Raw genomic sequence first — 13,643 nt, forward strand, 5'->3', positions numbered from 1 at the left:
GGGGCGGTTATCGTTCAATAATACTTGTTGCTTGTTATTGCTATTTTGACAAATTCAAACCAGGCTCTTCAATAATGTTTGTGTGATTCGAATCAGGCTCGGAATGCAGGGATCGCCTTGTTACAGACACGTAGCGGCATCGAGGCGGGGTCGAGCGGCCGTTTCCTGCGGCTCGAAGTGATGCTTGACGAAAGGCACATCCTGCGGGCTACGAGGGTCGAGTTGGCAGGAGAGCGAAGAGGCTTTTGATTGGATGTGCAGTTTGAGTGGGGTGGTTCTATGCCGTATCCGATGGTCGCGGGCAGGTGGGCCCCACAGGGTCAGTTTCACTGTTGACAAGATTGGCAACAAAGATACCGGCAGTTCAAAAGGCAATTCAAATGCGGCAGGAACAGCGATGCTCCTTGTTCGAGCTGAGGTAACGATGCACTGAGCTGGCATGGTGCGGGGCGAACTGGTAGGAGCATGCCATACAGCGTCTTTAAGGGTCGATGCGGGCGAAAGGGCTCGAAGCACAGTTCGCAGTGCTTTCACAGCAAGATCACAGGAATCCTGGCTGTGCTGGCTCTCGGGTGATGTGAATTCCACTCCAGGGACAGAAGGGCAAGTGTATTCCTTCTTCTTGGGCACCCAAGCACAGAGGAGGGTGGCACACACCTTCATAACTCCTTCAACATATGAGGTCCTGGTCAGTAAAAGAGATGCAGGTCAACCTCAATGTACCTTAGGGATGGTTAGGGAGCAGAGCTTGCCTGTGCCTTGGACACTCAGGGGTTCATTTTCCATGAACCGTACTGTAAAGAGAATGTGTAAGCCTTTTATGCATTTTCTTTACAGTACAGCTCCTTTTCAATCATTTGTATGGCGGAGAGGAGGGGCAGAATGCAACTTATGTTTCTGCTGCCTCCCTTCCTCTTCTGCCAAAGGAATGCCCCGGCATATGCGCTGGCATGCATTTTCATGCCGGCGCAAATGCTGGGGATCGCTGTGGGCCCTCTAGCTTTTTTCGCCAGCATAAAGCAGGCAGACTCCTTAGGGATCCATTGTACATGGTGCATTCCATGCTTGCATGGCAGGCAGTGTGTACAATGAAATGCTGCCTACCATGCGTGCATGGCAGGCAGCGTTTACCCATTTGGACAGTGGAGTGCAAATGTGCAGGACAAAGGACAGTGTATGCGCATGTTCATCACATTGTGCCCTGCACATTTGCACTCTGCTGTGCAAATTACCAAAATTTGATGGCATGGAGCAGCCTATGTAACTGCCCCTTGCTGTTAAATTACTCTTCGCGGCAAAATGAGCTCCTCAGTCTTCACCTTACTAATGGAGGGCCATTGGAAGGTTAACTCTCTCCACAAGGGTTCCATTGAATTCTTCCTCAGGTATTTGTTCAGAGTGAATCAGAGAAGGAAGGGCGGACCCCTTCTTTTAAGGGAAAAAGTCTACAGTTGATTGACTAAAGCAACCCAACTTTAGGGGTACAATCACCGTCCTTGAGCAAAGTGGCCTTTGCCTTCTGAAATTAGGAAGTCGAGAGGAGAGGAAAGAAGAGAGATACAGAGAGAAAACAAGATGGTGGAATCTAACTCCAACTATGCTGAGCTTTCTCTGTCTACACAAACTCCGCCTGTCCCATGTCAATAGCATCAAAGGTCCTTTTGATATGTAGCACCCTGGCTAATCCTTTTAGGATAAGTGTGCCCATTGATGCCTGCTCCCAGTACAGCTCCTGCTGGTAGTCTGTCCTGTTTGAGAGAGGTGTTACCTGACCTCACGAGGGATCAAAGGAGAGGGACAGCCATTCAGTCTCCTGCCCTGCAAGCTTGCAAGGCAAGGCTGTCTGACCAGAATACATATATCCCTTTCACAGCTAAGCAGGGCTCACAGTGCTGGCACATGTATGCTATTAATTTGATGTGGCTTTAATAAGGATGAGAGATACTAGCCACCATAACTCAAACTAAAGTCTGGCTTCTATTTAAAGTTTACAACTGCCACCAGGATACTAAGTCTTATGTTCGTACGGTTTTATTCTCTGTGTTCTCCTCCTCTCCCTTCTCCCTCTCTCTTCCCGCCCTCCTTTACATTTTTCTATGCACTTTATCAGAATTGTCCCTGGACCTAGTTTGATAGCAACATTTGTTTGTCTCCCCCCCATCGATTTACTTGCCCCCCCAGCACTATCTGAAATGTCATCAGGCCTAGTACAATAGTCACTTGTTTTGTTACTCTCCCTCCTTTCTCCTACCCCCTCCCTCACCTCTTGGTAATCTCCGGCTCGACTAGAAATGTCGTCAGGCCTAGTACGGTAGTCGCCTGTCTGTTTCCCATTTCCTTCCTATCTGTCTTAGCTCTTGCACTATCTGAAATGTCGACAGGCCGAGTACGATAGGGATTTATGCTGGTTGTGCCTGGGGAGGCACTGTGCGCTAAAATACTACCACACACCTTGGGTGGGTATGATGAGGGTAATCATGTCCACCACTTGCCGTCTCAAGTAGCCCACATGGCTATCCTTTTATGTTTTCTTTAGTAGAGTACAGAGGTACCCCCGGAAAGAATCTTTGAACTGAGTTGATCTCTACTAACCTACCAGGGTTCTACTTTTATTTGTTAATTTCCCAATGGACTCCATCTTATTCAAGGTGGGACTTCCTGTATGACGTGTCATTCCTGCTCTAACTGGATGGTCGATTGATGAAAACAAATCCAAAGCAATTGGGGAAAGGGGGGTGTTGTATTCACGCTAAGCCCAGGCGTGGCAGAGACTTGCTGGCAAGACGACAGCCTATGTGGCCCCCGGTACCCCCGGGCACAGCTTTGCCGGCTAGTGGAGCGCATTCCATTGTGGGAGAGGAGACACAGAGGGACTGCCCTGTGACCATCTGCCGATGTGGCCCCGGTATCACCGGTGTGGCTTTATCCGGCCTGTGATGCGATCCCCACTTTCTTGTGGACTAATAAAGTTTGCAATGGTAGAGCTTCAAAGGAGCACTACCAACCTATGTACATATGTATGTAAATACGTACCATGACAGTGCAGCGTGTTTAAGTGACAGTGATACGTTTAAAGTAGGCCCCTTATAACATGTCATCAGTGTTGGTCCGGAACTGCAAGTGGGACGAGTGTTTACCCTCATCACTCACACGAGGATAAACTGAACCGCCCAACCTCTGGTATTATACCCTTGTAGATAATGTACATAGTAGCAGGTCAAAATGACTCATGAGGTCAGTATGAGCTTTGAGCGGTTATTGTGACCCATGCCATCTTAAGCTGTTACTGTGTGAATTATTTGTTTTACCCGTGGCATGGGATGTTGCGTTGTAGGCTACGAGCAACAGGGCTCGTGCCTAGTCACATGTTATAGGTCACATGCAAGAGCATGTTACCCACACCGATAAAGGTGCCGAGCGGGCTTCCGCGCGCCAGTTGGAATCCAAAGCCATGCCGTGCAGTTATTGCTGCGCTGTGCAGCGCACCAACCATGGGCCTACGAGCCAGCCCGGCAAGATGGGGCATCCACACCATGTGGGGGCTGGAGACACCAGCCCGCTAACAGGGAAGTGGTTAATGTGTGATTGAGATTGCTAATGTAAAGTGTGTGTGTGCTGTTGTGTTAAGGAGAGTGTGGAGAGTTCTGCTGGTGCATCAGTGATGTGTTTGTGTGATTTAGAGAAATGTGAGTGCAGAAAGATGTGCCTTGAGGTGGCGTTGTTCCTTGTGTGGCCTGTGTTGCTTGTGTGTTGAGATGTGGTGTTGATTAGAGTGGGGGCTTGGACGGTTTTGGTATAGGGGCGCTTAGTGTTGTCAGAGATTGCCTGGCCAACCAACCAACTTCGACAAGCCCTTTAGAAATGTTAAAAGGTTGCGTTTATTTACCTTTTGTTTTGTCAATCCAAAACAATCAAATCACGTTATTGTGCAGTCAAATTGTGTCAGTTGTATTCTGATTATTCAGGGCGCTGTCCCTATGGATGCTCTCTTCCAAAAAAACAACCATTTAAGGAACTCCTGTTTCCTTAATTGTACTCTTCACTGTAACTATTCTAATAACATGATTTAAGAGCTAACGTTTGGGTAGCATGGACATAGGTATTTTGATTTCTATTTTATTTATTTATTGATGCATTTATTTATTTATTTTATCCTATTAAAAAACCATTCAAAACATTCAACCTTTACAACAACGAAACAATCCACACATATCCTCCCCCAACACAACATGGCGGCCGCCAACCTGAAAATCACACCTACGCTCAGTGAACGGTGTCCCTGAACTGAAGCTGCCAACAGCACACCACAGCTCTCTTGCTCTTTCTTCCCGTTCAATCCTACAAACCACCACCCCGCCACCTTTCTTGCATTACAGATCCGCCATAGCGCCAAGATACCACGCAGATAATGCATGCTATAAGAACCTTTAACATAACATAACAATTAGTGGTGATCTGTTATTTCTCTTTATTTGTAAAACACAACTTTCGCCATCGAGGCATCTTGACGCTGAGAAGAACCCAACCTAGAGACATCAAAAGCCTCGATCATAAACCTCGGCCTAAAACGGGTTCCTGTTCAAAGAACGAAAACATTGAAAATGGTCTACAATCGCCCCAAGTGGACGAGGAAGTTGATGCCATAGGACTGCCGCAGTCACCGCAAAGGTTCGAGATCGCTTGAAGCGTGGAACCTGAATAAGCAAAGCATCTTCCGATCGAAGAGCACGGAGAGGAACATAAGGCCGGAATTCAGCTTGAAGATACTCTGCACTAGTGCCATAAAACGGCCCGATGAACAATACAGAGATTTCAAATGAATACGGCTGAGAACAGGGAGCCAATGGAGAGACCGTTCTTTTACCAAGCATGTGGTCCTTGAGCATACATTCTGCGTTTCGGCAGATCTTAAACTGGTTCAATGGTGACACTCTAGAATGTGGCAGTAGCCCGTGTAGCTCAGATGCGATGAATTGTGTCAGGACACAGCCAAGTGCTTATGGTATGGATTGGTTAGTGACACAGGGTGGCGCTAATATCAGACACTATCATAGCACAAGGTGAGACTATGGATTGAGTAACGTCACAGTGAGGCCTGTGACAGGAATTGAATCATGACACAGTGTGTGTTGCTGATGTTGTAGAGTGTGTTATGGCATGGTGGTGCAATGGCAATGATAGTTTCAGAACAAAGTTTGCTTCTCAAGCTATAGATTGTGTCTGGACATTGTGCGCTGACAATATGAACAGTGTCATAACACAGATTGATACTCAAGCTATGGATTGTGTCTAGGCATTGTGTGCTGACACTACGGACAGTGTCATAACACAGATTGATACTTAAGCTATGGATTGTGTCTGGACATTGTGTGCTGATACTATGGACATTGTCATAACACAGTTTGATACTCACGCCATGGATTGTGTCTGGACATGGTGTGCTGACACTATGGACAGTGTCATAACACAGTTTGATACTCAAGCATTGGATTGTGTCTGGATATTGTGTGCTGACACTATGGACAGCGTCATAACACAGTTTGATACTCAAGCTATGGATTGTGTCTGGACATTGTGTGCTGATACTATGGACATTGTCATGACACAGTTTGATACTCAAGCCATGGATTGTGTCTGGACATGGTGTGCTGACACTATGGAGAGTGTCATAACACAGTTTGATACTCAAGCAATGGATTGTGTCTGGATATTGTGTGCTGACACTATGGACAGCGTCATAACACAGTTTGATACTGAAGCTAGAATTGTGTCTGGACATTATGTGCTGATACTATGGACATTGTCATAACACAGTTTGATACTCAAGCCATGGATTGTGTCTGGACATTGTGTGCTGACACTATGGACAGCGTCATAACACAGTTTGATACTCAAGCTATGGATTGTGTCTGGAAATTGTGTGCTGATACTATGGACATTGTCATAACACAGTTTGATACTCACGCCATGGACTGTGTATGGACATGGTGTGCTGACACTATGGACAGTGTCATAACACCGTTTGATACTCAAGCAATGGATTGTGTCTGGACATGGTGTGCTGACACTATGGACAGCGTCATAACACAGTTTGATACTGAAGCTAGAATTGTGTCTGGACATTGTGTGCTGATACTATGGACATTGTCATAACACAGTTTGATACTCAAGACATGGATTGTGTCTGGACATGGTGTGCTGACACTATGGAGAGTGTCATAACACAGTTTGATACTCAAGCAATGGATTGTGTCTGGATATTGTGTGCTGACACTATGGACAGCGTCATAACACAGTTTGATACTGAAGCTAGAATTGTGTCTGGACATTGTGTGCTGATACTATGGACATTGTCATAACACAGTTTGATACTCAAGCCATGGATTGTGTCTGGACATTGTGTGCTGACACTATTGACAGCGTCATAACACAGTTTGATACTCAAGCTATGGATTGTGTCTGGACATGGTGTGCTGAAACTATGGACAGTGTCATAACACAGTTTGATACTCAAGCAATGGATTGTGTCTGGACATTGTGTGCTGACACTATGGACAGCATCATAACACAGTTTGATACTCAAGCTATGGATTATGTCTGGACATTGTGTGCTGATACTATGGACATTGTCATAACACAGTTTGATACTCAAGCCATGGATTGTGTCTGGACATGGTGTGCTGACACTATGGAGAGTGTCATAACACAGTTTGATACTCAAGCAATGGATTGTGTCTGGATATTGTGTGCTGACACTATGGACAGCGTCATAACACAGTTTGATACTGAAGCTAGAATTGTGTCTGGACATGGTGTGCTGACACTATGGACATTGTCATAACACAGTTTGATACTCAAGCTAGAATTGTGTCTGGACATTGTGTGCTGACGCGATTGGCGTTGCATTATTTATTCTATTTATTGTCTATATGTTTGCATGTCGGATAGAAATGACTTTCAGAGGAAGCGATTCAGGAGACAGAGCAAACCTCCGAGTAGGAGGCCTTTACAATCGAGATATCAGAGTTTGAGTAGCTACTGGGTGAGGTGGTAGGGTTATCGGGCATAAGCTTGGGAGTAAGAAAAGTGAACAGACATAACAAAATAACATACAATACAGGCCTAGCGCCACGGCAGCTGGTAATTGCATATTGACATAATGCACAACTGGTGCATGAGAATGGGGTCAAAAGCATAGGCACAGTTCTGATGTTGTAGATTGTGTCAAAACACAGTGAGGTCCTTTGGCTATAAGGCGTTGTGACACAGTATAGTGATGGAATCATGGAATGTACTATAACACACAATGTGATGCTTGCTCTTTGGGGTATTGGGACCGTGTACTGATAGTAGTATGAACTGTGTCATGACACAGTGTGTTGCTGATGCAGATTGTGTGATGATGATGATAGAGTGATGCCGTACCTATGGACAGTGCCATAACACGGAGTGATACTCAAGCTATGGATTATGTCTTTACACAGTGTGTGCTGACACTATGGACTTTTCATTAATGCAGTGCAGCCTGATTTAGATTGGTCATGTCACAGTGTAGTCCTTGTGGTATAGAGCGTATTGTGGCCGCGTATTGTGATGATAGTAAGGAATGTATCACAGCACACTGCAGTGCCGATGTTATGGTTTGTTTCATGCCACTGTGAGGTCGTTGTGCTCTGGAACGTTCTGACACAGTGTGGTGATTGATGTTGGCATGAATTGTATTGAGGCACAGTGTGGTGCTGCTGCTATGAACTATATCATGACAATTTCTATATTCACACCCCAGTACGACCTTGTGGGGTGTGTCAGGGGCCTCAATAAGAAAGCCTTTAGAGGCCTGACATTGAATGCACATGATGGTTTACATGGGAAAGGGGAAAGCTACCATACAATGGCACTCACAAACACATCCAAAGTGTCCCTGAAGGAGTAACAGATGTGCTATACAAGACACTTTACACATAGGCTCTTTCCGCTCCATAGCCCCTGGTGGCATGGAACCCCCGATGTGCCACCTGTGGAAACAGCGTCTTCTTCCCATGGGAAGACTTTTGTGCCTGGCATGGACTAAGAGTGGTTGCAGCACCCACCTGTAAAGCACCCTCGAAAGGAATGCCATACCGCCTCAAAGGGAAGTAGCACATAGGAAGCCCGCTCATACCGCTCTTCCTCTACCGCCACTGGCGGTAGCTCACAATCTGCTGCCAGACTTTCCTAAGTAAGCTGCATACCCTACACGTTCTCTGCCCAGAATCCCACTTCACTGTGGTGATTATTCAAGGAACTGATATCCCAGCAGTAATTAAGCACTTACAACATTCTGTGCTAATTTGGGTGTGTATGTATTCATACATATACATCACCAGGTCACTTCTCTAGCATTTGCTAATGGTCTACAAACCCACACAACTCAGGGATGGGAGAACATTTCTGAATTAAGTGACATCAGTCACAGGTGCAATATTTCTCCTGTTAACTGCAAATTTTAAATAATTGAAATACAAGTACTAAAATCACACTGCCGTTTATCATGTCACCGCGACTCCTCATTATCACGCCATTAAGCACAGTAACCCGTTTTGTGTCAGCCTTACAAAAAAAATGTGTGTGTTTGTGGAAACTTCATGATAAAATGCCATGATAACATTATTGGATTTGAAATAACTTTCCACTTTCTGTCTATATTTGTGTAAAATATTCCCTTATTGTCCCGTAGCGGCTTATCAACATTTATCATGTTTGCATGTTGCGGATCTCGTACATGCTTGAAGTCTGTGTGGTGCTCAGACACCTAGTTGCAGATGTCTTAGTATGTGCAGATATCCTTGAGTCCTCGCCTTGGTGGTTGCTGCACCCAGCGCTCTACGCCCTTGCAGGTGTGCTCTACATTCACCCTGAGTAATTATATGTTGGTGGTTCTGCCCACCGCAGGCATGCGCCATGGCGTCTGCGGTGGACCACAGTCCAAAAAGAGGAAACAAGCAATCCATCCCGAAAAACACAGAGCTCTAAAATCAGAAGACCATCATTCATTCCAAGTCTGGAGCTGAAATATTCCCAAACATTTTCCAATAGAGGGCTGCCATTGGGATGAATGCCAATGTCCTACTGACTCCACAGGTGTGTGGCTGCCACATCCCATCCTTCCGCTCTCCAAGTTCTATCCTCACTCGCCAGGGACGCTGAGTGTGGAACCCGGCGGCTGTGGGAGATGCGATCGGCACTTTGCTGCTGCCACCTTCTGTCGCCCATCGATACTCCGGGGCTTGAACGCCTGCAGGAAGAAGCAGACACTAGTCATATATCATAATAGTAACAGGTGAACATTCTCTTTACGATATATAGTAGCAAACATATATTGTGCCAATGAATTTACGATAGCCCATTAGTTCATTTTTCCAACGGATATTGTCCTTGCATTAGCAAAGAAAGCTGCCCCCCCACAATGTTCCAACTCCCTTGATCCACACCGTCACCCCACACCCTCGCAGTATCTCCAGAAATGATCGAATACAAAAACACCTAATGAGAAATGTATTCAGCGCTTCACATCTCGAGAGGAAGAGCATTCCAGACCGTGGGCCCAATAGCGAATAAAGCTGAGTTGGCCACCTTTACAGTGCGACATTTTGGAACAGGTAGAAGATGCTGATTATTGGATGTCAGGGCTCTTAAGTTAATTCTTATAGGGAGAAGCTGTTGTAAGTAATCCGGCATTTTACCCTCTAGGCATTTTTGTATAATCGCAAGGCTCTGAACAGGATTCTAGACTCCACTGGAAGCCAGTGTAGAGCACGTCTGGCTGGTGTAATATGGCCTCCACGCTTGACTTTAATTTCTCAGTAGGTCATTTTTTTTCCACCATTTCACGGTACTCCCACCCTCACTGCATTCACATATAATTGGTAGTTAGCCACCACACTTTGAGAAAACAAACCCTATGGCGTCCACTAGATCTCTGCCCGCTAGCTGTGTCATTCCTTTCTTTTTAGTGAGGCCCTCGACCTGGTGTTGGTGTGGGCTAATCCGGGCACGTCATGCACACAGATAATCTATCGCAACAGACTATATAGTGTCTTCCATGAAATCCAGTAAAGGAAATGCTTGGCTCAGTGGCTGCACAACATCGCAGTGCTGAAGCTAACCTGTAGCCGTCCGAAAAAATGGGGAACTATAGGGAGGCGCTGTTGAGACAACCAAGATGGACGACCGGTTTTGAGTGCTGTGCCTAACTAACCTAGCTCTGAAATAAAAAATATGCAGAGCGAGCAGCAGAATCCTGCACCAGTTACTAGGATGTATTCTGGAGGAGAAGGAGGCATTTGGAGGACTTTTTCTTTGGTTTATTAGACAAGATAATTTTAAAATGAAGCACCTGGTATTTAAATTACCCTCTCCACTAACCAGTGGAGAGGGTAATTAGGCGTTATTCCTGTGCCATCATCTGTTTATGTGAATGCTGTAGGTGGCACAAGCTTATTGTAACTAATGCTGTACCAATGGCATTGGTTTGACATGGCTCTTCCAAAGTGGGAGACAGATTCAATACGCAGGATTGGAGGTTAATACCAAATTTGTAATGACATTAGAAGATTTCTAGATCAGGGGATCTAGTAGATGCGATGCGGGCGCTTTACTCGGACAACTCAATCCAAGTAAGACTTTCACAACAAGGGACTCTATCCAAGAAAATTATGACGCATCGTGGCCGAAAACAGGGGTGCCCTTTGTCCCCACAATATACAGCCTATTTATCCCAGACATGAATAAGGATCAGGGAAACATTCAAACCTTCCCACCGAGGATCAAGGATGAACAAGTGCCATGGGTGATGTATTTAGTGATACTGGATAGAACCCCCATTGGCCTACCAAGAAGCCTAACAGCTCTGGAAAGCTATATGAAGAACAACCTCCTGGAAATAAATGTGGAAAAAATTCAAGTCATGTGTTTTGGATGGGGTGCAGGGAGAGTAGGCACTAAAAAATAATTCAAATGGCATATAGCAAACACAAATCTGGAACGGGTGACTTCGATGAGATACCTAGGAGTCTTAGTGAATGGAAGCATTCATGAACAAACCTGGCAGGAAGACCTACGAGCAAAAGCCAAAAGTCTAGCAACTCAAGCTAAATGTCTGCACAGAAAATATGGGAAGTTTACTATGAAGCCGCTAATAATCTTCTATAAGCAGAAGTTGATATCCATATTAACCTGTGAGGCAGAAGGCCTCCTGACACTGACATGGGAAATCTGGAACTTATTGGAGGCTCTCCTTTGGTGGCAGGCTTTGCATCTCTCAACAACATTCCCAATTCACTTAATAAGATATGAACTGGTGCTGCAATCGCTGCAGTCAGTAGTTCTATGAAAATCCCTAAGCATCTATCGGAAGTGCATACTGGATGAATTTGAACCACCCTTTGAAATCCTAAAAAGAGGGATGCTGAATTCCAATAGGGGGATCCTGAGAGAATGGAAGGACAATGTCTATCATGGTTGGCTGAATTGGAAATATCTATTGAGACTCTAAAATACAACCCGGAGGGGGCTAAACTAAAATTATGGTTACAAGATTGGAACAACACTCTGGGAAAATAAGGGAAATATAAAATGGCACTCAATCTTACCTATGAATGCAGGGTGATTAAACAACTACCACTCTACCTGAAAACATGTCTATGCCCGAAAGTGAGAGATCTATTCTTGAGGTTACGTCTAAATGTGTTACCAACGAGAGAAATCATGGCCATAAGGAAACAGCTGGTCCCAAATGAAGCAGACTGTAGATTCTGTGGAAAGAAGAACCAAGTGGAGTCCACGAAACATCTGATATTAGAATGCCCGGCATTGGAATTGACAAGATCCAAATATATGGGGGGAAATATGTATGAATCAATAACTTTGACAAACGATGAATGGTGGAACTGGCTCCTCATGGGAGAACAGAATGCACTAATATTCGCAGTGATGAAACTTGTAAAAGAGATCCTCAAAATAAAGTAAGCAATAGGAGGGTAAGGACTTGAAAAAAGAGATGGAGACATAGTGGAAATGAAGGGTATTGAGAAGGGATCAACGACTTGGGGATCTCCTCCAGAGGTAAAAATACCTTGGCAAACCCAAAGGAAGAGTATAAGGCTGGGTATCGCCCTATTGGGGCGACCTGCTGTTGAAAGAGACTCAGAGATTGGACACCTGATCATATCTAAATAGAGGATTTAGCAGATTAATTCCAAAACATTTTAAGAAATGATGTGAAAGGGAAAACAAATGGGGATGGATGGAATTGTTTGATTTCCTTTTCTTTAAAAAAAAGAAAAGAAAATTAGAAGGTTTCTTCTGTGAGGCCAATCATTTAATCCAGTTTTGTAGCTGGTAACCTGTTTATTAAGACTATTCAACAATGCTTGACCAGGCTCATGAGGTCTTCGGGTTGCTGACTTATTTTGATTGTTCTTTGATTAAAACAAATAAAGGCCAAAGACTGCACCTCTTTCTCAGAGGCTCTCTTTGAACATAAGTTGGGACTGAGTCAAGACAACCCTTAGGAAAAATATTATTGGTGCACTAGGATCTACTCTCAAAGGTGCTAAGATTTACTCTTCACCTGTGTCTTATTCTCTGTCAGATCCAGGTATGGATACCTATATTGGTTTGAGATGAGAGGTGTCCATTGATATCATGAGTTGAGAGATCAGAAAAATGTATGGCCGAGACCAGTACTGTGCTGGCTCATGACTGTTGAAAAATTACACAACTAGGAAACAAGATTTGTGGATTAGAGACAGAAAAGCTGCAATTTAGAGGTTACTTTCACAAACCTGATATAATTAGAAGTAGATTGTAAAGCTTAAATCTCATGCAACGGCCTTGAAAATGAACGTTGCAGGAACTATTTCGGGGGGTGTATGATCCCATTAAATTCTTTGCTTCCTTCTTCATTCAGATCCCTAAAACATTAACCTGGGCTGCGTTCACTATACACAGATCTCGCCAACTGGTTCCATCAAAGTAATCAGCAAACAATACAACTAAGCCAAAAGGGAATTATGGTGTAATTTCTAGAACATTCCCAAGATATGAATGTTCTAAATTTGGTTATACAATGGACATCTGAAATAATATGACCACAAGTTTATCTATCTCAAGACGCATCCAAACGAACAGTGGAAAGAAGGAAGGTGTTTTATCGCTATGGGATGAGCGAAGTCATTTTGGTGCAAGGTTTGGTTTATTCCGCCCCTGTACATTTACAGTGATGTTGAATAACAGAACATGCGCCTGAGGTGATACTCATGATTTAAGTCCTTATCGGAACTCAAATGAAAGGAAACAGATACTTCTGCCCTGCCCAGTGATAGCGCAGATCCTGTTCACCAATCTTCCAATAGTTGGATTGATGCTACTTTTTAGTATCATTCTAAGTAACTTATCTATTCATTGCTTACATTTGCTAATGAGTTATAATAGCCTGACGTCACTCTAGTTCTTCTCGGCCTTAAAATATGTGATGCGTTTGAACCAGGTAAATGTATTTTTATACCATAGATTGATTTACTAGGAATTAAATATTTAAACAGATTTTTCCCTCAAAATGTTATTATGATCTCTTTGCCCCAAATAGTTTTGGTTTTCCCACC

The 13,643-nt window shown here is 44.3% G+C and overlaps 1 protein-coding gene across 2 annotated transcripts in view; it reads right to left on the reverse strand.

Annotated features, from left to right (window-relative positions):
- Positions 1-4,444: 4,444 nt before the first annotated feature.
- The window catches only part of LOC138498008 (probable flap endonuclease 1 homolog), a 240,901-nt gene continuing 231,702 nt past the window's right edge, over positions 4,445-13,643 (reverse strand). For both annotated transcript variants that reach the window (XM_069621790.1, XM_069621789.1), the window contains one exon: positions 4,445-9,274. In XM_069621790.1, the coding sequence (XP_069477891.1) occupies positions 9,106-9,274 (169 nt within the window). In that variant the 3' untranslated portion in view covers positions 4,445-9,105. The remainder of the gene's footprint in view (positions 9,275-13,643) is intronic.

This window comes from Ambystoma mexicanum, chromosome 5q (assembly GCF_040938575.1).
Source record: "Ambystoma mexicanum isolate Mex_15411 chromosome 5q, UKY_AmexF1_1, whole genome shotgun sequence".
Taxonomy (NCBI): domain Eukaryota; kingdom Metazoa; phylum Chordata; class Amphibia; order Caudata; family Ambystomatidae; genus Ambystoma; species Ambystoma mexicanum.